Below are 27,500 nucleotides of genomic sequence, written 5' to 3'. Positions count from 1 at the left end.
CCGGGGAACATATCATTGCTTCCTTTTGGCACCAAGTGGGGAGAAGTGGCTTTGGAGGAGCAGAGACGCGGGGGAGAGGAGGCCGGAGCCTCAATCCACTGTCTCGAGAACTGGGTAATTAGCATTCCGAGGCTGAGGCTGCAACCAAAGTGCCAGCGCTGTGGCCAAACCCAGAAGGGAAACCGAACCAGGGGGCAGATGAGACCGCGAATCGTTCAGGATGTAACATTTGGCTACAAAGAGTTTCAAAGGGCTCCTATCTGTTGATTTCCCAGGAAGCCAAAATGACAATTTGCTGCGTTCCTCAGGAGCGCACGCATGCCCCAGGTCAGCTGGCGCGCTTTCGGGTCTGGGGAGGGCGGCGGACGAGCAGAGGGCCTGACATCAAAAATGGTATTTCGGCAAGAATGACTTTTTCTTATCAGTTCACGCAAGGAGCCAGGAACAAACAAGCCAACAAACAAACAGAAGGTTCTGGGCATTCCTAATGTCTGTTTTTGCTGGAGATTTTCTATGTCTACCTGAGGGAGTATCCGCCCTGCCGTCTGGCACCGCTCAGCTCACAGCGCCTGCAGGAGGGGCAGAGGCCCTCAGAGGGGAGAACGGGGCCCCCCAGTGATCGCACCCGGGTGGGCAAGTCCAGAGGCCCTCGGAGGGGAGAACGGGGCCCCCCAGTGATCGCACCCGGGTGGGAAAGTCCAGGCCAGCACAGGGCCTCCATTCCACGCACCTCCACCTGATGCCTTCACTTCCCGGGACATGACCCTTCGCATTTCTTCCTCGGGGACCACCAGCCCCAAATGGGCAGCCTGGCGCTCACGAGGGGAGGGCTGTGCTCCGTCTTGCTGGGGAAGCGGACGGCTGCAGGGCCTGGGGACTTCAGCTCCAGCTCCAGGCCTGCTGGTCCTCAGGGACCCAGTGGCACCTCCCCCTTTCCGGAGGGGATCCTAGGGACAGCCGCCCTCCTGCTGCACGGCAAGACAGCGCAGACCCGCCCAGAGGACATGGGGCTGGGGGAGGGGAGCCCGGAGGCCTCTCTGGGTCCGGGAGGGGGGCCCATCAGAGACCTTGCCGGAGTCCCGTCTCGCACCCACCCTGGCTTGTGCCAAAGACGCGGACGCTGGGAGCTGCCGTTCAGGGAGGCCAGGCACCGCGTAGTAACGTAGTAAGTGGACCCCGGGGGGGCTTGGGAGCGCGTAGCCCAGAGGGATGTGAACAGACCAGGCACGCTTGACCGGACGTGGGGCTCACGGGGAACAGATGCCCCACCTGGGTTCCCCCGGACCCCGCGGGAGATGTGGCGTCTCTCACTGGGTCCCGGCAGGCCTTCAAATGCCGCCCAGACAGGAACCGATCTGGGGAGGGAGGGGGCCGAGGGTGGGGGCCCGCGTCCTGGGAAGAATCCGGGACAGCTGGAGCGCGTCGATAGGAGCGCTGCCTGGGGCGCCCTCCTCAGGGCGGCCGGGGCCGAGAGCAGACCATGGCTGCCCTCAACGTGCGGCGACGGGGTCTGGAGCGGCCTCTTCTCCGTTACCCTCCTGCCGCCCCAGCCCTGGGTCCCACCCCTGCCATCCCTCAGTGCACACAGGGCAGGTGCGTCGAGGGCAATTCAGCCACAGTTTACAGAGGTCTGGGGGCCCTGGTGTGTGGTCCTCTCCCAAGACCTTGCCCGTGAGCAGGGCGGCTCACCTAGACAAGAAGCCCACCTGCTCAGGCTGGCGGGGGATGGGGGGGACACGCACACGTGACCTGCACTTGTATCATCCGCTCTCGGACAAACCTGGGTCCCCACCCTGCACCCTCTATGAAAAGTCAGCCAAGTTACGTAAACTGCCAAGGCTCAGTTTCTCCATCTGTAAAGTGGAGATAAGAGTATAATGATGAGGAGTCGCCCCCCAGCAGCAACTGCTTCAAGCCAGGCACGACTCAGGGAATCCTCACTACCTCCACGACGAGGTGACTGATGGTTGTGTATCCCTGCGATACAGAGAAGGCAACTGCAGCACAGAGAGGTTTCGTAACTTGTGTAAAGTCCCACAGCCGTTAAATGGCAGAGTCAGGATGCAAACCGAGAAAACGGCTCCGGGTGCATGCAGGCAGCCCGTGTGTGGAGCCGTGCCGTGCCCACGCCTGGTTGTGCGGGTGCCGTGGACACACCCAGAGGACAGGGAACACCTGCTGGCAACCACCTGGGCCAGGCCTCGGTCACCACACTAGGACGGGGACCCCGGGGCAGAAAGCCTTGGCAATGTCCTGCCTCCTTCTTGCCCTTAACAGGCCCCTTCCACAAAGCGGCCCGAGTCTTATCCAGGGCACCAGCGTCCAGGGACGGCAGGCGGGGACTCCAAAGGCAGAGGCCAAGTCCAGGTGGGCACCACGTGTTATTGGCTCAACTGCGTCCCCCTGAAATTGATCTGTGGAAGCCCCGATCCCCAGAACCTACAAATGCGGCTGCATTTGGAGACAGAACCTTTACAGAGGTGACTGAGATAACACAAGGTCACCAGGGTGAGCCCTGATCCCGTGTGACCGGGGTCCTTGTAAGAAGAGGGGATCGGGGCACAGACACGCACAGAGGGACGAGCTCGTGAGGACACAGCAGGAGGACGGCCGTCCACACACAAGGAGAGAGGCCTTGGGAGACCCCGGCCCTGCCCACGCCTGGACCTCGGGCTGAGGCCTCCAGGATGGGGGGACAGGACACATCTGTTGTGTGAGCCCCCCGTCCGTGGGATGGCAGTGTGAGCTCACTGACATCGCAGAACCCCACAGCCTAGACCAGCCCTCTGGAGTCCACAGGGACCTATGTCCGCAGGCCGGGGCACAGGGCATGAGCTATCCTGCAATTACTAACCCCATTAGGGCTCACAGTCCCAGGTCTCTCTTCAGAGATGAGCACAGGCTTCCAGGTCCACTTGCACTGGGAAAGGCTGTAGGGTTTCAGGGCAGAGCTCTGGGCACACCGTGCGGCCCGGCCCGGCCTGCCTCTGCCCCCTCGCTGCCCGGCCAGGCTCCAGGCACGGAGCTCCTCATGGTGGGAGGCGGGTCTGAGGTATGAGGCTCTGAGCAGGGGTGAGGGGACGGCTCTGCAAGCAGGGGCGTGGAGGAGGGGGCGGGACAGAGAGCAGAGGGAGGACGAGGATGCACGAGATGTCCCGCGCAGCCTGTCCGAGGGCACTCTCCTCACACTGAGACATGCCTGTCTCTCATGCAGGCTGTGAGCCCTGGCAACCTCCCCTCTGCAGAGTCCCCAGCATTTGCTGAAAAGCCAGGCGGGAAACCACAGGATAAAGGGATCTAGGAGTAAACACAATGGGAAGAGAAGAAACCCGAAAGACGGCAAATTGGAGACACTCGGACACTCCCGGGTCCTGCAGGGTCTAGTAGGTAAGGGGGGGGGGGCGTGGGGGCAGGAAAGGGCTGGGGGTGCACAAAGGGGCAAAGGTATCGCCTGACCTAGACTGCGATTCTCCGAAGGCACCTGTGATTCTATGTGAGATTCCCATGAATATTTAAAGCAAAGGTGCACCCCATCCTGTATGGTAACACCATCTCGAAAGGATCCTTCAAAACACTTAAAAGGCAGACCCAGGGTTAGTTTTAGATTAAGAACCCTTTGTTCGCTCAACAGACACAGATCCACGGCACTGTCCCCGAAAGCCGTGGGCTGGAGGTGTTTTGGTATTTTCGAGTTGCCTGGCTTTGTGAGGGAAACACGGCGTAGGCCACATATTACGTCACACGGCTGGTGGGTCCAGGCAGGGTCCCGAAATCCATCCCATGAGGATTCCTGCGGGGGACAGACGCATCATCACACTAAGGAGGATAAATGAGAACCATGAACAGATTCAGATCGGTTCAGGTCAAGTCTGGCTGCCAACGAGTTAAAAAACAGCTTTCACGTTTGAGGGGCGCCCGGGTGGCTCAGCCGGTTGGGCGTCCGACTTCAGCTCAGGTCACGATCTCATGGTCCGTGGGTTTGAGCCCCGCGTCCGGCTCTGTGCTGACAGCTCAGAGCCTGGGGCTGCTTCCGATTCTGTGTCTCCCTCCCTCTCTGCCCCTCCCCCACTCACGCTCTGTCTCTGTCTCTCAAAAAAACTAAATTAACATTAAAAAAATTAAAAAAAAAAAAAAGCTCTCACGTTCGAAATTCTTTTTAGAGTAAAGGGTATGGATCCTGCAGCCAGTTGGCTGCTGTGCTCAGCACGTGTGGGGAAGGCAGGGGAGCACGGGAGCGGTGATGGTCTGCAGAGGGGACAGGGTGCCCAGCAGGAAGAGGAAAGACCAACGGGAGAGGCTGTAAGGTAGGGAGCCCATGTGGGGCGTTCCCAGAAGGGCATGCGGGCCACAGGCGAGCTACACAGAGAAGAGAGACACCTGTCCACACAGCTGTGCTCCACGCACTACTGCCACCGTGCACGCGGCCATGAGCCACGTGGAATGGCGTCCTATCCCCGGGCTACATTCACACCAACTTTTTGGTGTGTCTCCTCCAAGCCCCGGGACCTACAGATGACCCCTTCCGTCCCCCGTTTGGCCAATTAAAACTTGATTGGTAGCAACTGTCATCTCTTACTGCCCTGAGAGTGATGGGCTCCTCTCCATGGTGCTGAAATCCGGTGGTCACGCTTGAGCCTGGCAAAGAGCTTGGGATCTCTTGGTTTACCAGAAAGAAGGGAGCCCACGACACCCTGAAGAACCCTGTTCTCTGGGGTAGGACGGGCACATTTCTACGGTTTATCCCCTCTACATACGCCTTAATTCTGTACACCCCATTCAGCCCGAAACATTAGAAAGGCTGAAGGTGGTCACGGGTGCCTACAGAGAGGGGAGATGGAGACCACCCCCGAGTCCACGCGGTGCCCCTGCCTTTCTAAGTGGGGAGCCCCCAAGTAAGGGGAAACGTGCCGTTTGGACCGATGCACTTTACAGGATAATGCCTGCGGCTCCCCAAACAAAGCACCATTGCCATGACAACAGTGGCATCCCACAACTCAGCCACTATTCTGAGACACGAAGCCACGAGCCTTACTTTTAAATGAATTTGATAAAATTTGCCTTGAAAACATTCACATTCTCTGACAAAACTGGTGAGCCACCAGGAGGAACGTGTTCCAACAGCTGACACAAAGCTCCCAGGGACAATATCTGCTCAGAGACAAGGGGACATAAGGGCTGGAGGCACTTTTCATGAGCAAAATACAAAAACGGAAACACAGGCTTTGGGCCACACGCGGACAGGGTCCCCGGCCCTTCAGCCAAAGTCTCCGGGCGGGTGGAAGGCGATGTCAAGCGTCCTGGACGATTCCACGAGAGCGGTCAGGGAGAACTGCCCGGGCCACTTCCCTTCTCAAGAGTCACTGCAAAGAAGCCAACGGAGGGCAGTGCCTACAAAAGCCACCTAAACCGCCCTCCTCTCTTTCCATAAAGGAGAAAACCCAGGGCAGAGACGGTCTCCATTTCCCCCCCAGCCTTTGACGGCTCATGGAAAACTTTGCTGTGGTTCATCAGTATCTGGCAGGAATGGGATACTCAGTGGTGATGCTAATGAGAAGACAGAATCGGGTTTGTTCCCAGCAGCAGCGGCTTGAGCCAGCACGCCGGCAGACCATCCTCGACGACGCGGGGTGGTCAGCGACCAGAGGGCTGGCGTGGTCTGAGGAGGGGGGACGGGCAGGCGTGGCTTCAACACGAAGCTTTTGCCGGAAGGAGGCATATATACACGTCTATGCCTCACCCACCGTTCGCAGGATGTCCGTTCTACACCAGGCTCTGTTAGGCAGCTCACACCCATGACTTCCCTTCCGGACACGGGCCTCCCCAGGTCTGAGCGGTGACATTCTGAGACAATCCAGCTAAGCCAGCGTCCAGAGGGAGGATATCCCGTCCTCCCTCACTCCCTCTTAGCCTGGTGCATCTAGACAGGACAGAGGCCCTCACCACCCGGGCCTTGGAGAATCCCAGAAGGACTCACACCCCTTCACACCCAGGAAGGAAGGTCCTCCGTCTAGAAGCCAGGTGAGCGGCACAGAAGCCGGTGAGATTTGAACAGCTGGAACGGCCCGGTACCGGTGAGAAATGAGCAAATATTGCTTGCCTGCCCCTGGCCACACGATATTGTCTTCTCTCTTCCTCGGCAATGTTTTAATCTCTACAGTGGGTGCCAAAACAAACACTGATAATTCATAACAAAAAGATCGAAACATGGCGTCCTTATATTCTTTCCCCTTGTGGAGCCCATCCCCATCAGGTTTGCCCTCCATTAGCTGGGTGGCTGTGGAAGAGGGCACAGGACATGACGGACTCGAGGCAGCACCAGGACACCTGTGCCTGAACCCCGACCTCACACCCGCGAGCAGAACGTGACCTTGGATGAGCTGCCGAGATTTCTGAACCAAATTTCTACAGTAACCATCTCCTATGCTCGCCACCATTTGTCACCTGCCCTTCTGTCCCCTCCCGCTGGCTGCAGGATGACCACGTGGCCCAGAACTGAATGAGGACACGGCTGTTTAAGGGGCGGGTCTGGGTCCCTTCTTCGCCTTTCCAGCTGGCCCTCGGAGCCCCGACAGGCTTCCCAAGGCTCTGGGGCTCCTTACTGTCATTTTCCCAGAGACGCCCCCTTCCTGGTGGCCTCACGGGTCAGGGCCGCCCATGCGGCCAACGGCCTCAGAGACCAGAGTGTACCTGGGTGTCCAGGTTTTGTGCCTGGGCCCAGCTGGGGATTTGAAAGTCATCGCCCTGCGAGCCAAGAAGAGACGGTTTTCTCTTCCGCCTCATTTCTGTCACCTGCTTCATTAGCTCTTTGAGGTGTCCCTTCTGTGGTGGCTAAAACCAGCAGCACTTGTGCGCACACGTGTACGAATCCTTCTCTCCCTGACTAAAACCCTCTGAAAGTCTTTCCACTTATGCTTATTGGAAACCAGAATAGAAACCCTTTTCTGCATTCAACTGAATTCCACCCCGCAAAGTCCTCAGCTCCGGTTATGAGGCTCAGATCCTCAAGCCCCACAAGGAGCTCCAGGAGGGAACTGAGGGCTTATTTCTGCTTGAAGCTGGGCTCAGCCCTAAAGAAATCCCTCATCACTGCCACGCAGCAGAGGCTCACGTCTGTGGTGGCTGTTGCGACCCGGAGAGATGCGAGGCTGGCCCGAGATCACACGGGAGACTGGAACCCAGGTCCTTGTGGCATGTGAGCAAACGCTCTCTTTGAGGTTCTACTACCCAGCTGCCTTTGAATGTTGATGAAAATGAAGATTTCCGTGACTATTTCCGGACACTGCTTGCTACTGTGGCTCCACGTGTCAAAGACCGGAAATTCCGGGGTGAGTGCCTTTCCCGAAAGGCCAGGCTCCCTGCGAGCTGATGGGTCCTCAGCGGCACGCCGCTGGAGGGACCCTCCCTCCTGCCATCAGGACACTGGCCTAGGCAGGTCTGTCTGGGGTCCCACGGTGGCTCCAGGCTTGCTGGGTCAGAGACACCACCACAGAAGGTCACAGGTGAATGGATCCCAGCACTCGCCCTCCTGGCACCTGCGGGTGTCCACATGCACCCACCGAGTTTACCCCGCCATGTTTTCTGCCCCGCCGTGCATTGGGTAGGTATTGGCTATACCACCCTCCAGCAAAACCTAAAGGCCAAGAGTGGAGTTCTCCGGGTGCTGGGGAGAGGGAGGACCCAGAGCCTGGTCTCCAGAGCTCCCGGTCCATACCAGGGGATACGCTGTGCACCCCAATTTCTGTGAAATGAGCCATGACTCTGATCGCAAAGAGGAACATCCAGCAAATACATGTCAGGGCCAGCGGGTGGCCACAGCCATCTTGGGGGGAGGGGAAGGGGAAGGGAATCCACCAGAAGAACTGCAAGGGTCTTTAAGGGAAGGTGGGGAGACAAGCAAAGGTGCTCTGGACAGGGGGCAGCTTAAACACAGGACCAGTAAGGAGATGGGACAGCAGCTGTCTGAGCTGCATGGAAAGGGCTGGAAAAAAGGCAAGGCTGGACAGGTAAGCGGGGCCCCCTCGAGAACCAGTAGGTTCCAAGGGCCCCACACCTGCCACCCTGGAGCGGACAGGGTCTCGGTGCATCCTGGGGACGTGTGTCTGGCCACACCTGCCACCCTGGAGCGGACAGGGTCTGTGCGGCCTGGGGGTACGTGCCTGGTTGAGCAGGGGCCGTTGTGGTGTGGGTTGGGTTCTTTGCCCCCACAGGGTGGGAAGAGGGGCCTCGTGACAACCCTGCCCTCGTACCCCAGACGTCCCACCCACCCGGCGTGGGGACCTGACAACAAGCACCCGCTGAGCAGCACGCTTCCCAGAACCGCCTGCACTCAGGCCAGGTGCAGGGTCCACGGGGGCCGCCCGGGGGTCTGGAGGGGCTGGGACACCCTGCTGGACTCTCTCGCACGGAGTCCAGGGTTCTCTGGGGCCACCAACTGGAACCCCTACAAGACAATTACTTCTGAAAACACCTTCAAATTCTGGAGCTTCATTGTGAAGACTGAGTGGGGGCTCATCTTAGAGCAGTAACTGATCCCCTAGGAGCCGCCTGACCTCCCTTCGGGAGGCCCTACCAGGCTTTCTCTCCAGAGCAGGGCGGTAAAGGGTGGGCAGCACCCTGGAACTCTCTGGAACAGGGGGGTAAAGGGCGAGCAGCGTTCCGGAACTCTCTAGAACAGGGGGGTTAAGGGTGAGTGGGGGAGGTGGGTAAAGGGCGAACGGCATTCTGGAACTCTCTGGAACGGGGGGGGGGTAAAGTGCGATCAGGGGGAGGGGGGTAAAGGGGAGCAGTGTTCCAGAACTCTCTGGAACAGGGGGGTAAAGGGCAAGTGGAAGGGGGGTAAAGGTTGAGCAGTGTTCAGGAACTCTCCAGAACAGGGGGGTAAAGGGCGAGCAGCGTTCCGGAACTCCAGAGCTCCTTCGGCTACACTGGGCCCTTTGTAAAAATGCACATCAACCGTCACTGCTAAGCAGAAGTCTGAAACTTCAAACCAAACCCTTCACCTGCAAAGGGACATACTGAGGACTGGACTTCAGGGACAGGTCAGCAGCATGGAGAAGGGAGAAGGGAGGGGGAGGAGGAAGGGGGGAGGAGGGAGAAGTGAGGGGAAGGGGGAGGAGGGGGGAGCGGGAGGAGGGGGAAGTGGGGGGGAGGAGGAGGGAGAGGAGGAGGGAGAGGAGGAGGGGAGGGGGAGGGGAGGGGGAGGGGAGGGGGGAAGGCGGGAGCGGGGGGGAGGGGGAGGGGAGGGGGAAGGGGGAGGACGGGGGACTGGGGAGGAGGGGGAAGTGGGGGGGGAGGGGGAGGGGAGGAGGAGGAAGAGGAGGAGGGGAGGGAGAGGGGGAAGGGAGGGGGAGGGGGAGGGGAGGGAGAGGAGGTGGGGAGGGGGAGGGGAGGGGAGGGGAGAAGGGGGAGGAGGAGGGGGAGAGGAGGAGGGGAGGAGGAGGGAGAGGAGGAGGGGAGGGGGAGGGGGAGAGGAGGAGGGGAGGGAGAGGAGGAGGGGAGGGGGAGGGGAGGAGGGGGAGAGGAGGAGGGGAGGAGGAGGGAGAGGAGGAGGGGAGGGGGAGGGGAGGGGAGAAGGGGGAGGAGGAGGGGGAGAAGGGGGAGGAGGAGGGGGAGAGGAGGAGGGGAGGGAGAGGAGGAGGGGAGGAGGAGGGAGAGGAGGAGGGGAGGAGGAGGGAGAGGAGGAGGGGAGGGGGAGGGAGAGGAGGAGGGGAGGGGGAGAGGAGGAGGGGAGGAGGAGGGAGAGGAGGAGGGGAGGGGGAGGGGAGGAGGAGGGGGAGGAGGAGGGGAGGGGGAGGGGAGGGGGATAGAAGGAGGGGAGGAGGAGGGAGAGGAGGAGGGGAGGGGGAGGGGAGGGGAGAAGGGGGAGGAGGAGGGGGAGAAGGGGGAGGAGGAGGGGGAGAGGAGGAGGGGAGGGAGAGGAGGAGGGGAGGAGGAGGGAGAGGAGGAGGGGAGGGGGAGGGGAGGGGGAGGGGGGAAGGGGGAGGAGGAGGGAGAGGAGGAGGGGAGGAGGAGGGAGAGGAGGAGGGGAGGGGAGGGGGGAAGGGGGAGGAGGAGGGAGAGGAGGAGGGGAGGGATAGAAGGAGGGGAGGAGGAGGGAGAGGAGGAGGGGAGGGGGAGGGGCGGGGGAGGGGAGGGGGGAAGGGGGAGGAGGGGGAAGTGGGGGGGAGGAGGAGGGAGAGGAGGAGGGGAGGGGGAGGGGAGGGGGAGGGGAGGGGGAGGGGAGAAGGGGGAGGAGGAGGGGGAGAGGAGGAGGGGAGGAGGAGGGAGAGGAGGAGGGAGAGGAGGAGGGGAGGGGGAGGGGGGAAGGGGGAGGAGGAGGGGGAGAGGAGGAGGGGAGGAGGAGGGAGAGGAGGAGGGAGAGGAGGAGGGGAGGGGGAGGGGGAAGGGGGAGGAGGAGGGGAGGAGGAGGGGAGGGAGAGGAGGAGGGGAGGAGGAGGGAGAGGAGGAGGGGAGGGGGAGGGGGAAGGGGGAGGAGGAGGGGGAGGGAGAGGAGGAGGGGAGGGGGAGGGGGAAGGGGGAGGAGGAGGGAGAGGAGGAGGGGAGGGAGAGGAGGAGGGGAGGAGGAGGGGAGGGAGAGGAGGAGGGGAGGAGGAGGGAGAGGAGGAGGGGAGGGGGAGGGGAGGGGGGAAGGGGGAGGAGCGGGGAGCGGGGAGGAGGAGGGGGGGAGGAGGAGGGAGAGGAGGAGGGGAGGAGGAGGGAGAGGAGGAGGGGAGGGAGAGGAGGAGGGGAGGGGGAGGGGAGGGGGAGGGGAGGGAGAGGAGGAGGGGAGGGGGAGGGGAGGGAGAGGAGGAGGGGAGGGGGAGGGAGAGGAGGAGGGGGAGAGGAGGAGGGGAGGAGGAGGGAGAGGAGGAGGGGAGGGGGAGGGAGAGGAGGAGGGGGAGAGGAGGAGGGGAGGAGGAGGGAGAGGAGGAGGGGAGGGGGAGGGGAGGGGGGAAGGGGAGGAGCAGGGAGCGGGGAGGAGGGGGAAGTGGGGGGAGGAGGAGGGAGAGGAGGAGGGGAGGAGGAGGGAGAGGAGGAGGGGAGGGAGAGGAGGAGGGGAGGGGAAGGAGGAGGGGAGGGGGAGGGGAGGGGGAGGGGGAGGAGGAGGGGGAGGGGAGGGGGGGAGAGGGAAGGGGATAAGGAGGCGGAAAAATGGCAAGCGGGCAGGACCCAGAACCTGCTCAGGAAGTCAGCCACGGGCACTGGGGCAGAGCAGAGGACAGGTGTCCCCAGGATTCGGTGAAAGGTGGCAGTGGCTCATCCACGGGAGGGTCTCTGGACTGAGCGCCCCCATGGCCCGGCGTTGGGGAGCACGGGAGGGGAGCTGCCTGCCCGACCCCCATGAGGCAGAACTGCACAGGGCGGACAGAACCCCGCTCCAGCAGGGACAAGAACAGTGGTGAGGACAGGCCTGTCTGAGGCGTCAGGAGGGACCGGGAAGTACAGGTGGCCAGGAGACGCACAAGGACAGAAAGGGTGGCTCTGGAGCCAGGGGCCTCGGTCCAAACCCCAGCTCCCTGTTACCCTGCCCTCTGGCCTGACGTGTGACACGTCTCCGGACACCTTCGTCTCCTCATCTGTAACCTGGGGACAGTCATGGGGCTACCTTCCCGCAGGGCTGTCACCGTGATCCAATAAAAGGCACCGAGTGCAATCTGGGCACGAGTGGGCCCGGAAACTGCACGATCTCTTTTTGTTTTGTTATTTGGATCAAGACAGCCTGCCGCCTCCTCCTCCTCCGGGAAGCCATCCAGACTCCACAGTCCACTGGGATTGGCGTCCCCAAATGTGGACTTCAGCCCCACCTGCTCCCTCGCACAGGCGGAGACCTTCCCCCTCGGCAGGGGACTGATGACCGCGCGTCCAGCTCTTCAGCCAGATCACACGGTCCTGTCCCCGCCGACCCTGGGAGCCTGGCCCAGGGCCTCCATCAGGAGCTCGGACTCGGCAGAAGAAGAATGTCACAGCGTGGCGAAAAATCAGAACGCAGACCGAGAGGCCGTGGGGGCTGGGAAAGGCAGGGGGGAGACCAAGCAGGCCCGCAGGAGGCGGGAGGCAGAGGCAGAGCCAGGGAGCCCGGGGCATCCCTCACCTCCCTCTGAGACCGGACTGGGCGAGGTGCGAAGGAGGACGGGGGCCCAGGAGGGAGGAGCGGGGCAGGCGCAGGCCAGCGGGCACTGGGACCCCAGCCCGGAGCAGAAGGGGCACACCTGCCAGGCAGCGCATCCTGAGAAGGGGGTCCCCGCCCATCTGAGGGCACACCCAGACCGCGGCGGTCCTCCTCCAGAGCAGAGGGTCCTGCTGGGAGCACCAGCAGGCGGGGTCAGGGGACAGCAATCGGAAGCAGCCCTGGGGCCCAGAGTCCCGGTTCAGTGCCTAGTGGGCACTGGGGAGCGAGGGACGGGGAGCCCAGCAGCGGGCGCTCGGGGTCAGGAGAGGGGCCTTCCACCCACTCCCCAGGCCCACCCCAGGTCCTACAGGAGGGTGGTCCTCACGGGGACCCGCCGGGGGCTCGGTCTGGCCCGCCAGACCTTCACGCGGACGCAAAGCCGTGTGCCCGAGCGCATTAGCTCCCGCGGGGACTCGCGCACACACACGCTTTCGTGCACGGTGCACACAGTCACTGCGTTTGGTGGGAACACGACCACCGCCCGCACGAGAGAAAGCGCACGTTGCGTTTCGTCCAGCACATCGTCACCCAGGGGCTTCCCCGCCTCGGGAAGCCTGGCCAGCGACGGCCACGGCGGATCTGACGGCAGGAGCACAGGCGGGCCCCGCAGGCGGGACGCGCTCACGGAAGCACTGACCGCCAAGCCACCGCCGATTCCGCTCTGCCTCCCGGTCCCCTATGGGCCGGCGGGGGCGTTAGGTGGACCTCCACCAACGACGTGTGCGTGGCACATCCACGTCACCTGTGGATTTCACGTGACGATGATAAAGGTGATGCCACGTGATACTGGTGACGAGAGGGACCCCATGTGGTGGGGAGTCAGGGGCCGAGGGTGTGCTGACACTGAAGGGGGTTTCCAGAGCACGTGTGGTTGAGCGTCTGGGGGAGACGGTGGGTGTCTGGGGCCCTTCTGCTGGGGGGCGGGGGGCTATGGCTCCTCCCTGGGGGCCCGAACGCCCCAGAACGGCAGGCAAAGAGCTAGGAGAGGCTCCGGTTCGGGGAATAGTTCAACCTGGAAGGCTGGAAGGAGACATGTGGGAGGTGAGAGGATTTGCTGGGCACGTCTAGTGGACACGTCCCGCAGCAGCCACCAAGCCAAGGCCCCTGTGGGCAGTGGCCACGGCAGGACCAATCGCCAGCCGCCCGGCCTCCCTCTGGCACCGTTCCAAAAACCCCGGGCATGCCTGATGGGCCAAGAAGCTGCTGGGACGTGGGTGCTGGGGAGCCTCAGGACAGACCACGGGCAGGGAAGGCAAGACACGTGGAGACACGCAGGCCACGGGAAGCCAAGGCTTTGTGACACGGCTGCACCTTTCCAGGACAAAGACAGGTGTCGCTGGGAGTTCGGACAACACAGCACTTGGGACGAACCAAAGACCTCAGGGAAGGCTCCCACGTCCACACTCGCCAGCCCACGTGCCAGAAGTCAGCCACACGAGAAACCCCATCCCGACACGGCACACGTGCAACCTGGAACTGTCCCAGACAGGGTGCCGCCTTAGCTCGCGTCCCGGCACGTCCGCTCGCTGCTGGGGATAAAACTTCTCAACCGACAGGCGGAGAGAAGCGGGGCTGGGGGGGAGGGCGGGGGTGCGGGGGGGGCACCCCGGCAGCGGGCACGCGACCGGCAGACGGGAAAAGACGGAGCAGGGAGGGAGTCCGGCTCGCGCGCCCTGCACGGCTCCCGCAGCCCCGCAGAGGCCACGGACCCAGGAACACAGGCCACGTGACAGGTGCCGGCCACGCGCTGCTCACATCCGCTTGGGCTGCAGAGTCTTGCCAGGGCTTTATCATGTCTCCCTTCCTCCGCAGCTGGCTCTGGGAACCCAGACAACAGCTGTGTGATTGCCACCCGATTCCAGGTACAACAACAGCCTGGCTTTCCTTGAGGAGGCTCCTTCCTACGGCTCGTAAAGAGGAGACCCGGCCGTGCTGACCCCCATCGATCCGACCCGACGAAATGAAATAGGTTAGAGCTTGGGGTTTTCCCCAGGACCTGCTGGCAAGCACCAAGGGCCCCCCTAGGTCTCAAAGTAAAGTGGCACATTTTACAGCCCAAATACCAGGAAAACAGAATGCTTCTTTCACATAAGATCTGGTTTATTTCACAGCAGGTGGGACCTACGGAACAGGTATTTAAAAAAAAAGAAAAGGAAAATCACCGCTCGGTTATCAGCATGGGTTTTACATTCTCACACCTACACACACACACACACACACACACACACACACACACACACACACACACAATATTGCATTCAGAAATCTGTTTGGAAACACCACCCCCTATCCATCATCTATACATATCGGAAGCGTAATTACACAGGCACTCGGTCTCGAAACCTAGCAACAGTAACCACGTAGCTCTTAATCGGCTACCCAGACACCCAAACTCACACATCAGCTCAATGTGCTTCATCCTGAAAGACAAAACCTCCTTGCTTCTCTGTCTGGAACTGCAGACGGACAAGATGTATGAAAACAAACCTTGTTCAGCTGAAGAGGAACAGCCCATGCCATTCAGTCCATTTGACAGTTCATCTCCCCACAAAGCCGGGCAAAGAACAAAAATAACAAAGACTGGAAAAAACAGGGTATTCCGGTCCAAAGCTCATCAGCTTGCAACACGCTTAATATTTGCATGACTGTTTCGGACACGAGCTCTCGGCTCCCCGGCAGCCTCGCCACAGGGACCTCCGTCCTACAGAAGCCGCCGTAAACGCCCCACGGCACAGCCCGTGAGACCCGGGGGGCTCATGGGCTCCGCGACAGCTCAACACTGGATGTCAGCAAATGGGGATTAACTTTAGTGTTTGCAGCGGCTTTGACATCCTCACTTTCTCGGAGGCGGCAAATAAAATAACCAAACGGAGGTCACGTCTAATTGTTTAAAGGGGAAGGGAGTTAAAAAAACAAAGCAAAACAAAACAGAAGGAACCACAGCATCAGGCGCTGGCAACATGCATGCTGGCCGGATGGAGAGCAGAACGTTTCACGACAAGATGTAATCTCCCTTTTAAAGGGACAGAGATGCATCCACACGGCATTCTGGATCCATTTCCGGATTCTACAGACCTCGGAGCGCCCGTTAATCACCTCACTGCTTTTCAGCATGCTTCCTGTCTTCCCCGAAAGCCACGGCGGAGCATCCCTAGTGTCCTGATTTCTTGGTCGTGAGCTTCCCCGTCCGGAAAGCAAAGGGCCCACCGCTCCCAGGCAGAGGCTAGCTGATGATCTGAAGGGTCTTTCGGAGAAAGACGTCGCCGACTACCCAAGTCAGGAGAACGTTTCGCCTTTTAATTTACTCCCTCTGAGTATCGACGCTGACCCCACGTCCCCACCCGCAGCTCGGGATTGGGGGATCCGTCCACCATACTTCTATTCGGAAACGCAACCCAACAGGATGCAGATGAAGCCTTACCCTCACTCCCTCGGTCCAGAGTCCCGACACGTGAGCCTGGTTCTCCAAAACGGTGCCCCAGCCCCACTAAATGATCAGCTAAAGTCTGCTAGTGAGCATCACGGGCCGTCCCGACAGAGGCAAGGGCCCGCAGCCTCAAGTTCAGGACACGCGTCCCCGTCTTCCACGTTTCTCCTATGCCGCGGGGTAGCTTCTAAGTCAAGATTTAATGCAGATCGTACAGTAGAAACACGGCCCCATCCTGTCCTCCCCGGCACCCCCGCCAGGACTCGTGAGGCTGACAGGAGGAGAGCCAGGGCACGTGGGACAAGCTGAAGCCCTCCAGCAATCACGCTGGACACCCGGCACCCGAGGGTCCAGGGGCAGACAGCGGAGTGGCCTTGACCTCGACAGATAGTGACAGCACCCTCACAGGTCACGAGGATGGGGGTCGGGAGCCAGGCCACAGAGGGTAGAATCGGAGAGCCACGTGGCCACGGAGCCTCACAAACAGCACACTAGAGACCCTCACTGCAGCACGGCCCCAGAACTGCGTGGTGAAAGGGTAGAGAACTGTGTCCCCGGTGCTGCCCACCGCCCCATGCCTGCTCTCCCCGTCCCCCCATAAGCTCTGTACCCCCGGGCTCGGAGGGAGGGCAAAACATCACAATACTCTAGCAAACACATCCCCGCCAGGGACGCGTACCTTCGCAGAGGTAACAGCCTCAGAAGGACAGTCGTGTGACAACGTGCGTGCCCTTGATGGTGGCTGACGTAGCCCCCAAAAGACGTGTGAGTCCTAATCCCTGGATCAACTTAAGAATCTCAAGACGAGAGCATCCTGGATTTCGGGCGACTTTAAATACAAAGACTCGCGCCCTTATCAGAGAAAGGGGAGGGGACCAGGGACACAGGTGCAGTGAGTGGGCCATGTGCAGCAGCGACAAAGACAGGGGCCATGCCTATCACCCGAGGGATGCCAAGGGACGCCAGGTCCCATCAGAACCCAAGGGAGGTAAGGACGAACTGGCCACACCAGCACCTCGACTCGGCACGTCCAGTCTCCAGAACGGAGGCAGAATAAATCTCCGTTGATTCCCGCTGCCTGGCTGCTGGCGACTCTTTATGGCGACCCCAGGACACTGGTACGTGGTCCGTCCTCACGGTCGAAGCAAGCCCACCCAAGCCGGGGGTGGGGCAGGCCGGCGGGGGGTCCCGGGAGGCACAGGTGGGTCTGGCCTTTGGAAGCCCAGCACTGGAATGCTGGGGGGACACAGACTGGTGACTACAGATACCACGCCAGGCCCCCGAGTCGGGCTCCCTGGGGGCGGCTCTGGCCATCTCCGTCCGCAGAGTTCCCCAGGCACACCCCACACTTGGCACGCACTGCTGGGTGCCGGGGAACCCTGGAGGTTTGGGTCGGCAACTCATGATCAGTCAGGAACAGGAATGGTGGTGGGGGTGGGGCGGGGGGGGCAGTGGTTCCCGAACTGTTTGGGGAACGACAGCCAGCAGCTCAGAAGACTCACTGAGGGGGAGGGGGGACGAGGAAGCAGCCAGGGTGGCACGGGTCCAGGACACGGGGGAAACGGGCGGATGCACCAATCAGAGAGGAAACGTGCACAAAAGAGTCTGGTTTTCTGAACAGTCGCTTGCTGTTCTCCGGTGATGGGGTGACGGGTTAGTAGCCTGTCCCGCTCGGGAAGGGACTTTCACCCGTGCTCCGGAACCCGGGGCAGGGTGGCAAAGGGGGCATCAGGCTCCGTGGCTCACACTTCCTCCCCGGCCAGGCCTCAGGCGGACGAAGGTCTCTGGGGAAGAAGGTCCCCAAACGGTCACAGGGCCTGAGCGGGAGAAGGTGCTCGATGAAGAGTCATCGTGGAAAGAAGTGATGGGCACCTGGGTACCAGCTGCTTCAGGCACCCCTGGGGGCTCCCTAAGGGGGTTCCAGCAAAATACACTGTTTTCAATCCAGAGGGAAAAGGGTGCCCCCTCCAGCAGCGAGAAGCAGACGTCTTTCCTGAGGACGCACAACTTCTCCAAAGAGGCATCAGCTCGGCTGGGGCCCTGGATTTCAGAGCCTGGACTCCCGTGGGGCCACCTTGTGGAGGTGACCCTGCACCCCGCGTGTCCTCCTCCATCCCGCTCCACGTCCCTGTCCCAGTCCCAGACAGCCGCTACCAGGGGGCACCCTTCGCCTGCAAGGTCTCCCCGTGACCCCGTGCTGCAGGAGCATTGCCAGGACCTCCAACACTTCCTGTGGGAGACAAGTGAGGTGTCAGAGGGCAACGCGGAGTCAAGGAGGAGTCAGGACGTGGGGAGGAACCACCAGTTCCTTAGGTGGGAGCTTATTCGGGGCCGTGGGTGAGGACAGGGGCCTCCGGGAACTCCGTCTAAAGCACGGCGCCCCTGAATGGAGGCCGAGCGGCTTGCACGCCGTGGGTGAGGCTGCCCTGAGCTTCAAGCCTTCCCAGGTTCGGACTTCCTGCCCGGTGCAGGCGCCGCCCCGCCCAGACTCCCACCGCACAGGGCACCTGCTCCCCGCCGGGAACAAGCGAGGCACAGGGCAGAGGCACAGTGCGCACAGGGCTGAATCGGGGTTTTACAACAGGCTGACAGCGTCGGTGAATCAGCACGTTGAGGGATGTCTATGCCCACAAAGGACCAACAGGCCCGTTTGCTGGACCACAGTCAGACCCCTCGTCAGAAACTCGGGGGAAAGGAGAGGTCTCCTTTCCTTCTTTGGAGGTGCCGAAGGGACCCCACAGGGAGCAGACCACCCCTTCCCTGCAGGGCACACGGTGGAAAAGCCCACAATGCAGGGGACAGGAGGCGCGGACCCCTGCCTCGCGTGACCGACAAGCTGGCCCTGTGTCTTCACGGAGCCTGGGTGGTCTTACACAGGTTCGGAGTAAATGCCGCAGACCTCAGCCCCAGGACTGATAGATACGGACGCCGTACAAGCCTGCGGGGAGTGTCCCCAGGTCTCAGGAGGGCTGCCCTTCATAGTCTAAATAAATCATTGGTCAGAACGGGCGAGCGGTGATTCAAACGTATTCACCCAACACACAGGGATCCTTCCATCGTAGGAAAAGCCCTCAGTTGGTCTGAGAGTCTGCATCCCATGTAGGGAATCTCGAAATCTCAAAACGGAGGAGACAGTCAGGAAGCACCCCACTCTCTGTCTTAAAATCAACTCGGTACCTCAAGGGATGCGTCACTTTGTGAGTAGGACCGTTTAGGGGCTGGTCCTCGTACTGGCCGTGGGGCGAGCCGGGAGCGTGAATATACGGGGCTCTCGGCCCCCCTCCAGGAGCCAGCATGGGGAAGCCACTTCCCGACTCCCTCCTGCCCATCAAGGTCGGTGCTCAGAGCAGTGAGGAGGGCCCCTCAGGGTCAGAGACAGCTCAACGCAAGAGGCGCATCCCCGCCGCGGTCGTGGGGTGAGGCCCGCACACGCTCCCTGCCCCGCCTTGGCTCTGTGTCCTGCTTCAAAGAGCCCCGATTCCCGGAACAGCGTCTGATACATCGACCTGGAGACGACCCCATCCCACCGCGCGGCCCTCTGTCCCGGGGACGATGTCGGGCGGGAGCTGCTGGCACCCGCGGGCTCACTTCATTCTCTGAGTCGCACGGCAGACGTGAACTCATCCATCTTTACGACATGCTCCTGGGGGCACCAGCCTCAGAGCAACGCAGCGGCTTGCCCTGGCTCACGGGAGGGACTGGCGTCGGCATCGGGCTCGGCCTTCGGGAGGCCCCGATGGCCGGCGCACAGCCCAGGGTGACTCCAGCAAAGCTACTGGCTCCGCATCCTTGTTCGGTTCTCAGACCCAAGGTGGGTACCAGCCACACATCACACATGGTAAAGACTGGACAGCCAGACACGTGCTTTTGCTCAAACACGGGGGGAGGGGCACAGGCGGTGAGACACAGACGCCATCCAGCCACCTTCCCAGGCACCTCGGAGCCCACCGCCCACCCCATCCACGGATCGGTACCATCTGTGAAAGCTCACCACCGCTGGTCCAATGGGACTGCTCCCCGCTGCAAGTCCTGTGCAAGCCCGGGGCTGGAGGAAACAGGCCGGCGGGCTCTTCCAAGATGCAAGAGCGGGCCCAGCCGCCGGCAGGGCGATGGGCCAGAGGAGGGGCCCCAGAGACAGTCCTTCTGGTCGGCACAAGGGGTACTAGAGAGGGGAACAGTCGTGAGCACCCCCGCGGGGGCAGGGGAACGGACGCAGAGACGGGGACCCGGGGCGACACTGGTCTCCCCTCCGCCTCGCTCACCGTCGCCTCTGAGTTCACGCGGGGAGGCGTGTGATTCAGGACAACGAGCCTAGGTCAGCCGCAAATGAACTCGAGGCCCCAGGGGGACAGCGGTGCCCTCCGCCCACCGCGTGCGTACTGAGGACGCGCGAGCCAGGAGACGGCGTGGCGGCCAGGGCCGCGCTCTCCGTCACGGTTTGCTAACTACGGGCGCGGAGCCGCCATCGCAGGGGTGGGAGACGGTGGGGGCTGTCTCCTCGCCGGACGGAGCCCCGCCCCCCGAGTCTACTCACCGATGTCCGTCTCCTTGTGGTTCTTGATGTACTCCGCCAGCTCAAAGTTGCCCGCTATGATCGCCACCTGCCAAGAGCAGACGTCACGTTAGCGCAGAGCCCTGGCCGTTCGCACCCGTCCGCGCTGCCGACGGCCGCACCGCACGGTGGGCCCCCCCAGGGCCCCCCAGAAAGACGACAGGTACACCCTCATTTTCGGTTTTATTCAGATGTAACCGACACTCAACAGCGTGTGAGGTTAAGGTGCGCGAGGAAACACCTTGACCGCCGGCGACGGTGGGAAGGTCGCAACTCGGTTAGTTAACCTCTGTCACCGCATGTGGCTACAGAGACCCTTCTCCCCGGGACGAGAACTTCTAGGATCTGCTCTCTTGGGAACTTGCCAGCACACCTACGGCAGGGTGAGCGCCAGTCCCCGGGCAGAACGCCACATCTCAGCCACCAGCCCACCTTTTACCTGGAAGTCAGTGCCTCCTGCCCCCCCCCCCCCGCCCACCCCCTGCCCCCTGCCTCGGCAACCACACGTCTGACCTCTCTTCCGGTGGGTTTGGACTTTTAGATTCCACGTATCGGTGAGATTGTATGGTTTATGTCTCCGTGTGACTTAATTCGCTTAGCTTGGTGCCCTCCAGGCCCATGCATGTTATCACAAGCGGGGAGAACAGTCCTGACTCTTTTTAGAAAAAGTTTTTTAATCGGTTTATTTATTTGAGAGGGAGGGAGAGGGAGGGAGGGAGGGAGGGAGGGAGGGAGAGAGAGAGAGAGAGAGAGAGAGAGAAAGAGAGAATCCCAAGCAGGCTCCATGCTGCCATCACAGAGCAGGGCTCCAACTCCCAAACCGTCAGATCCTGACCTGAGCCGAGATCAAGACTCAGACGCACCACTGACTGAGCCCCCCAACACCCCAGTCATGACTCTCAAAACGGCAGCCACAGGCTCCATCGGCCCCCACACATCACGCTCACCCCCCGCAAAGCTCCGGGCCACTCGACAAGGTGAGGCTCTCATTCCACGAGAACCCACAGGAGGGCAAGCGTCTGCCCAGAAGGTCCCCAGCAGGGACCATCTGCACAGGAGCAGGGTGGGGCGCTCAGTGAGCCTGCGCCTGGAGGGCCCCTGGACCGTGTCCTGTACTCCGCCCGGCATGCCCCCGCGTCCCGTCCTTCTGATTAGACACGAGCCGCTCCCCATAAGCAGGGAGAAGGGAATCCTCAAAAAAGTACCCAAAGCTCTTCACCAGATTTCAGTCTGGTGGAAAAAAATCCCACCCTTGCATGCGTGCAGAAGACCAGAACCAACACCTACGGGCAACGCTCCCAACGCGGGCCCCACGGATCTGTGGGCTGACACGAAAACGCTGGGGTGGGGCTGGAGGGAGAGGGAGACCAGGCACCAGAAGCACGTGGGCAGGGCTCCCGGCACCACAGGCGACGGTCTACACCCACGGGAGCCAGGCCTGCAGGTGCCAGCCTGGAGACACATGCACATCTACAGCCTTGCGGTGATGACGGGGGTGGGACTCAGCCAATCATCCGGAGGCCTTATTAGCAAACCCTGATTTCCTGGAGAAGCGACTCCCGCCCGAGCCTCCCGCCCGCCCTATGGATCCCAGACTCGCCAGCCCCCACAGTCACGCGAACCAGCTGGTCACAAGAAACTGCCTCAATGTAGATCTCTCCAACCCGTCGGGCCCGCTGCCCTGGAGCGTCCTGATGGAGGCAGCTTTGCAGAGGCTGGGGGGGGGGGGGCAGACACCCAGGGATCCTGGGCCCCCGCCCTCAGGAGTGACGCTGCTTTCCACGGGTGCCCTCCAAGGATGCCGCCCGAGAGGAGCGGCCGGCTGCCGAGGCCGGGCCCTCCCCGGCTTGCCAGTGGAAGACCAGCCACGGGAGCCGCTGCTGACGCCAGCAAAAGCCAGAAGGCAAAGAGCGGTTCAGGGGCGGCCCCTGGGTCTGCCAAGATGGGTGGCTACTATCAAAATCCAGAAGATAGTAAGTGCTGGCGAGGATGTGGAGAGCCCGGCCTATTTGCGCCCACGCGCGTTCTGCTGCTGTTAAGGTAAGAAGGCTCAGCCACCGTGGGAAGCAGCTTGGAGGGCCTCGGGAAGTGAAAGAGAATGACTGCGTGATGTAGCAATTCTACCTCCGGGGTCAGACCCGAAGGGACTGAAAGCGGGTATGATGGTTAATTGTATGTGTCATCTTGACTGAGCCACGGGGGTGCCCAGACAGTCGGCCAAAAACTACCGTGGGTGTGTCTGAGAGGGCGTTTCTGGACGACACGAACGTCCGACTCAGCAGGCTCAGTAAAGCCGCCAGCCCTCCCCGGCTCTGGTGGGCCTCGTCCCACCAGTTGAAGGTCTGAGCAGAACAAAGAGTCTGACTGAGCAGGAAGTCCGCCTACCAGACGGCTGAGCTGGCGGGTAGGTCTCTTCCGACCTTCAGACCCGGACGGAAGTACAAGCTGAGCCTCAGGCCCGCCAGCTTTCAGACTGAGACCTGCACCACCACTGCCTGGGCCTCCAGCTTGTCACAGCATCAGCCCTGGACTTCTCAGCCACCATACAGGGGTGTGTGTGTGTGTGTGTGTGTGTGTGTGTGTGTGTGTGTGTGTGCGCGTGCACGCATGTGCACACGTGCATCCCACTGGCTCTGTTTCCCTGGTGAGTGCAGGTCTGGGTCCTGGGGTGGGGCCACTGTAACAAATGCCCGCCAGTGCGGAAGCAGCTTTGGGAGTGGGGGTGGCAGAGGCTGGAAGAGGTCTGGGGTGCACGGATGGTCAAGGCCATTCTGATGGACTCTCACACCAAATCACGAGGAAATGCATTATAAAGTCACCAACGGCTCGGCCGACTGGTGCTTGCGTCCTAGGGTTGCGCGGAAGGCAGAACGCACGAGCGAGAGCTGGGAATTTGGCGGAGGAGACGTCTATGCAGAGAGAAGAAGCAGCGGGCTGCTCGTAGTGACATGCCAGCAGAGACGAACTGGAGGCGGAGGGCTTAAGCAAGAAGGAGCCAGAACGCGAAGACTGGGGAACATCCTCGGCCCATGCCTGTTGCAAACAGTGAGAAAGCGTGCTCTGAAGAGAAGACCGTGCACGTGGCGTAGCCGGACTACCGCTGGACAAAGAGCGCACAGGATTATGGGAGCAGAGACACCGCGGGTTTGAACTGAGAGGGCGGAGCCGGGCTGTAACCGGGGAAGGCTGGGGGCTTCTTGGTTTGGACGAGAGGGGACAGTAGCTCCCGGGCAGCAAACATGCAACGCTCTTCCCGAAGGAGATTCGGAGACTACCAGGCCACTGCCTGGGTTCCACCAGGAGCCTTGTGGGGTGGGACCGCCCGGCAGAGCAGGGGTGAGGCTGCTGCCCTGGCGAGCCCGCAGGCCAGGGCACCGAAGCAAACAGGGCTGTTCTCGAGCCGAAAGACCTCGCGGAGCTGGCTGCTGGCCTCCAGACCACTGGGGACCCGACACCCCTTCCTTCTGTTTCAGCCTCTCTTTTGGAACGGGGACGTCTGGCCCGTGAGGGTCTCGCTGTCGCGCCTTGGAAGCACCCAGCTCGTCGGTTTCATGGGTTCCCAGCGGGAGACGTACTTGGCCTGAGGATGATCCATACCTGGGGTCTCACGCACACCTGAGCCGGATGATGTTTAAGTGGGACTTGGGACTTTAGAGATGGTGCCGGAGTGAGGTAAGACTTTGGGGGGGCTGTTAGGTGAAATCAGCATGCTTTCCATGCCAGAAAGACATGGATTTGGGGGCTCAGGGGGTGGAGTGTTGCATACTTAATGTCTGTGCCCTACCCACCCCCCCCACCCTGTGTTGAAAACTAACCCCCAAGGGGAATGGAATTTGGAGGTGGGGTCTTTGGGAGGTAGTTAGGGTGACACGAGGTCATGAGGGTGTAGCCCCTGTCGGGGGATTTGCAACCTTGTAAGGGGGATACCAGAGACGCTCTCTCTCCCCCCGACCACATGAGGACACGGCAAGAAGGCCAGCAAGAGAGGCCCCACCAGAACCCAACTGTGCCGCACCCGACCTTGGAGCTCCAGCCCCCAGAACTGTCTGTTGTTCAAGCCCCCTGGTCTGTGGTCTTCCATTACGGCAGCAAGGGCAGATTCAGAAAGCAGGGGTCCAAAGAGGTACCTACACACCCACGTTCACAGCAGCGCCACTCACAACAGCCAACGACAGAGGCACCCCCGGGCCCGTCAACAGATGAGTGGATGCTCACGTGTGATCCACTCACGCGAGGCCCCTGGGGTCTCCAGATTCCTGGAGACGGAGAGTGGACGGTGGGCGCCGGGGCTGGGGGAGGGGCCGGGGGTCCGTGCTTCATGGAGACAGAGCTTCAGTTTTGCAAGACGGAGAGTTCTGGAGACGGATGGTGGTGATGGTTTCAGAACAAGGTACTCAACGCCACTGAACAGACTAAGACAGTAAGACTTCTGGTTTGTACATTTTACAATTAAACAAAAAAAGGCAAAAGTGCACCTTTTTGCCAAAAAAAGGCAAAAGTGGACCAGCAGGACAGAAGGTCAAGTATGGATGAACAGGCCAGGAGGTGTTGGAGAGATGCCTGAGCTTTGGAACAGCCAACTCCCCACGAGGCATGGGGGGTGCTGGGATGAAGGGGGGGAGGGAGGCCTCAGACAGTGCACACAGGAGCAGGGAGCACGCTCCGAGTTACCAGGGAGCACCCTCGGAGTTAGCCGGGAGCATGCTTCGAATTTACCTGTGAATTAGGTAGGTCCTCTGGCCCACCCAGGCCCTGCACCCACCTCATCGATGAGGCGAGAGGGTTTCCTGTGGACAGACACACTGGGCCGTGGTGGGGCACACCCACAGACCCACACCCTGCCCGTCAGTAAGCAGGGAAAGGTTTAGGGCGCCTCATCAGGGGTGCCCCCAAACCGTCCGTGTCTTTTGCCAAAGGGCTGTACTAGATACACACGGGGACAGCGTGTTTAGGGGACACCGGGGCAGGTGGGGGGCTGTGTGCGTCACAGCAGGATATGAGGTGCCACCCACAATCCACGCCGACACCTGCCTGTTGTCCTTCCCAAAGTCAAGAAGGGGAGCTGACCCAAATGCACACCTACTAGGCGCCAGGCTTTGTGCTGGAGGCCGGGGGCCCCAGGCGAACCCCCACCCCTACCGTCAGGGCCGCCCCTCACCAGACAGCTGGAATCCCACACCGTCGCCTAGACTGCTGTGCCCCTACCCCTGTATGGCTTCGAGACCAACATGAGGAACGTAAGGAACAGAGTGAGGGGCTCAGCATGGTGGAGGGGGCATCGTGCAGTACCAGGAGCAAAGAGCCTAGGGGACTGAGGGCAGGGGGAGATCTGACAGAGGAAAACTGACCCCACACACAGGGGAGGAGGGCACAAAGAAAGCTGGTTGGCCCTCGCTGCAACTCTCTGCTGATCTGTTTCTACCCATCCTATACCAGGCCACCCTTCCACAGGACTTCCTGGAAGACCCCAGCACTGTATGCACAATACCCTCTGTGGGTTCATGCCAGCCCCCCACCCATCCACTCAACCAACTACCCAGTCATCCACCCACTCAACCAACTACCCAGTCATCCATCCACTCAACCATCCACCCAGTCATCCATCCACTCAACCAACTACCCAGTCATCCATCCACTCAACGAACTACCCAGTCATCCATCCACTCAACCATGTACCCAGTCATCCACCCACTCAACCAACTACCCAGTCATCCACCCACTCAACCAACTACCCAGTCATCCACCCACTCAACCAACTACCCAGTCATCCACCCACTCAACCATCTACCCAGTCATCCACCCACTCAACCAACTACCCAGTCATCCACCCACTCAACCAACTACCCAGTCATCCACCCACTCAACCAACTACCCAGTCATCCACCCACTCAACCAACTACCCAGTCATCCATCCACCATCCACCCACCCACACACCCTGCTACCATCAACTGAGCACTACCATGTGCCATGTCCCATGCCCCCAGCACTCAAAGCTCTCCCCGGTCTCTGTGTGTAAGCTTGCATTCTAGATAAGGAAACAACTCTACCTGAGCCCAAATATCAAGTGGACCTGCATCCTCTCCCACCCATCATCTGGTCTAATGCTGAGCTCCGAGTGGGGGCCAACAAACTCCTGCCTTCCTGCTCAGGGCGGGTGGAGGGGCATGAACACTTTCATAGTGATAAAGGTGCCCCCTTGCGATGTTGCCCTCGGTCTCCCTGGCTCCCGGTGGCGGGCAGTGAGTGCCCTAGAGATGCCGCTGCCTTGCTGGGGTGCCCACGGTGCATCCGCTTGGCCGGCCCCTGGACTTAGCACCAGGCGGGGCGAGAAGCTGCCAGTGTCCATGTTACTGACCGCGTTACTGATCCTGAGGCACAGCCAGAATGTGGAGAACCCACTCCCCTGCCCCGAATGCAGCCTCCTCCTGTTGCCATTGCCAAATGAGCCTCCTAACACGGAAAGCTATTTATAGGCGGCTCTGTGACCCTGGTGTGTCCTTGCTATAACTGGAAAACGGCTCCGTGCAAAGACGGCGGGGGAGACCACGGGCTTGGCACGTCCCCATCTTCAGTTTCCCTTCCAGATGACTCCACGTCGCCAACCTGAGACCTATCGCAAATCAGGCAGCGACCGACCCCCAGAGGCCTGGGAGCCTGGGAGGGACGGCTCAGTTATGAGCACGCAGGCACGCAGAGGGGGCTGGGCACCCAGCCCTGGACTCCGCCAGACAGACTCCACGGGGGTCTTTGCTCAGTCTCTGGGGCTGAGCCCAGGGACGCAGTCGGCAATCCTGCAGATTCCAAATGCAGTAGCACCCGAGGTTGTGCCAAATCCCACACGGGGCCAGGAGCCTTGGCAAACCGATGTGTTACCTGGAGGCCCTTGGCTTACTCAGGGACCCCACGCTGGTTGGGGGGCAGGTGCCCCCAACCACCGTGGGGCTGCTTGGGGAGAGCGGGCCAGGCACCGAGCCAAGAGGCAGCTAGGCCAGGTGACCCGACAGGCCACCCCAGGTTAAATGGGGATCCTGAGGAATCCTGGGAAGAACCGCCCAGGCCAGGCCTCTCCTTTGCTAAACCCCCGAGGCTGGGAATAAAGTCCTCCCCACCATCTCTCAGAACACCACGCAGACCACCTGGCCCCCGTGTCCCTCCCCAGGAAGGGGACGCCCTGGGCTGCGGTCAGCCTTCACGTGGACAGCATGGTACAGCGGTCGGGGTCACGGACCTCCTGGTGTCAGTCCTTCCAGCACAGAGAACGCAGACCAATTACATCTGTCTGTAGCTGGGGATAACGATACGTGTGTGACCTGTGCTCATCACATAGTTAATGCTGGTAAACGGCTTACAACAGAGCCTGAAGTCCCACAAA

At 61.1% G+C, this 27,500-nt stretch overlaps 1 protein-coding gene across 3 annotated transcripts in view; it reads right to left on the bottom strand.

The window, feature by feature from the left end:
• Positions 1-27,500, bottom strand: part of SHANK2 (SH3 and multiple ankyrin repeat domains 2) — a 497,644-nt gene that overhangs the window by 313,809 nt on the left and 156,335 nt on the right. For all 3 annotated transcript variants that reach the window (XM_086676620.1, XM_086676615.1, XM_086676616.1), the window contains 2 exons: positions 20,110-20,176; positions 19,567-19,737 (listed from right to left, as the gene is read on the bottom strand). In XM_086676620.1, the coding sequence (XP_086532746.1) occupies positions 19,567-19,737; positions 20,110-20,176 (238 nt within the window). The remainder of the gene's footprint in view (positions 1-19,566; positions 19,738-20,109; positions 20,177-27,500) is intronic.

The sequence above is a fragment of the Puma concolor genome, chromosome D1 (genome assembly GCF_028749965.1).
Source record: "Puma concolor isolate L17-30 chromosome D1, mPumCon1.1.hap2, whole genome shotgun sequence".
In the NCBI taxonomy this organism is placed as follows: domain Eukaryota; kingdom Metazoa; phylum Chordata; class Mammalia; order Carnivora; family Felidae; genus Puma; species Puma concolor.
The sequence above is the reverse complement of the archived record's forward strand: the minus strand, read 5'-3'. Positions and strand labels throughout refer to the sequence as shown.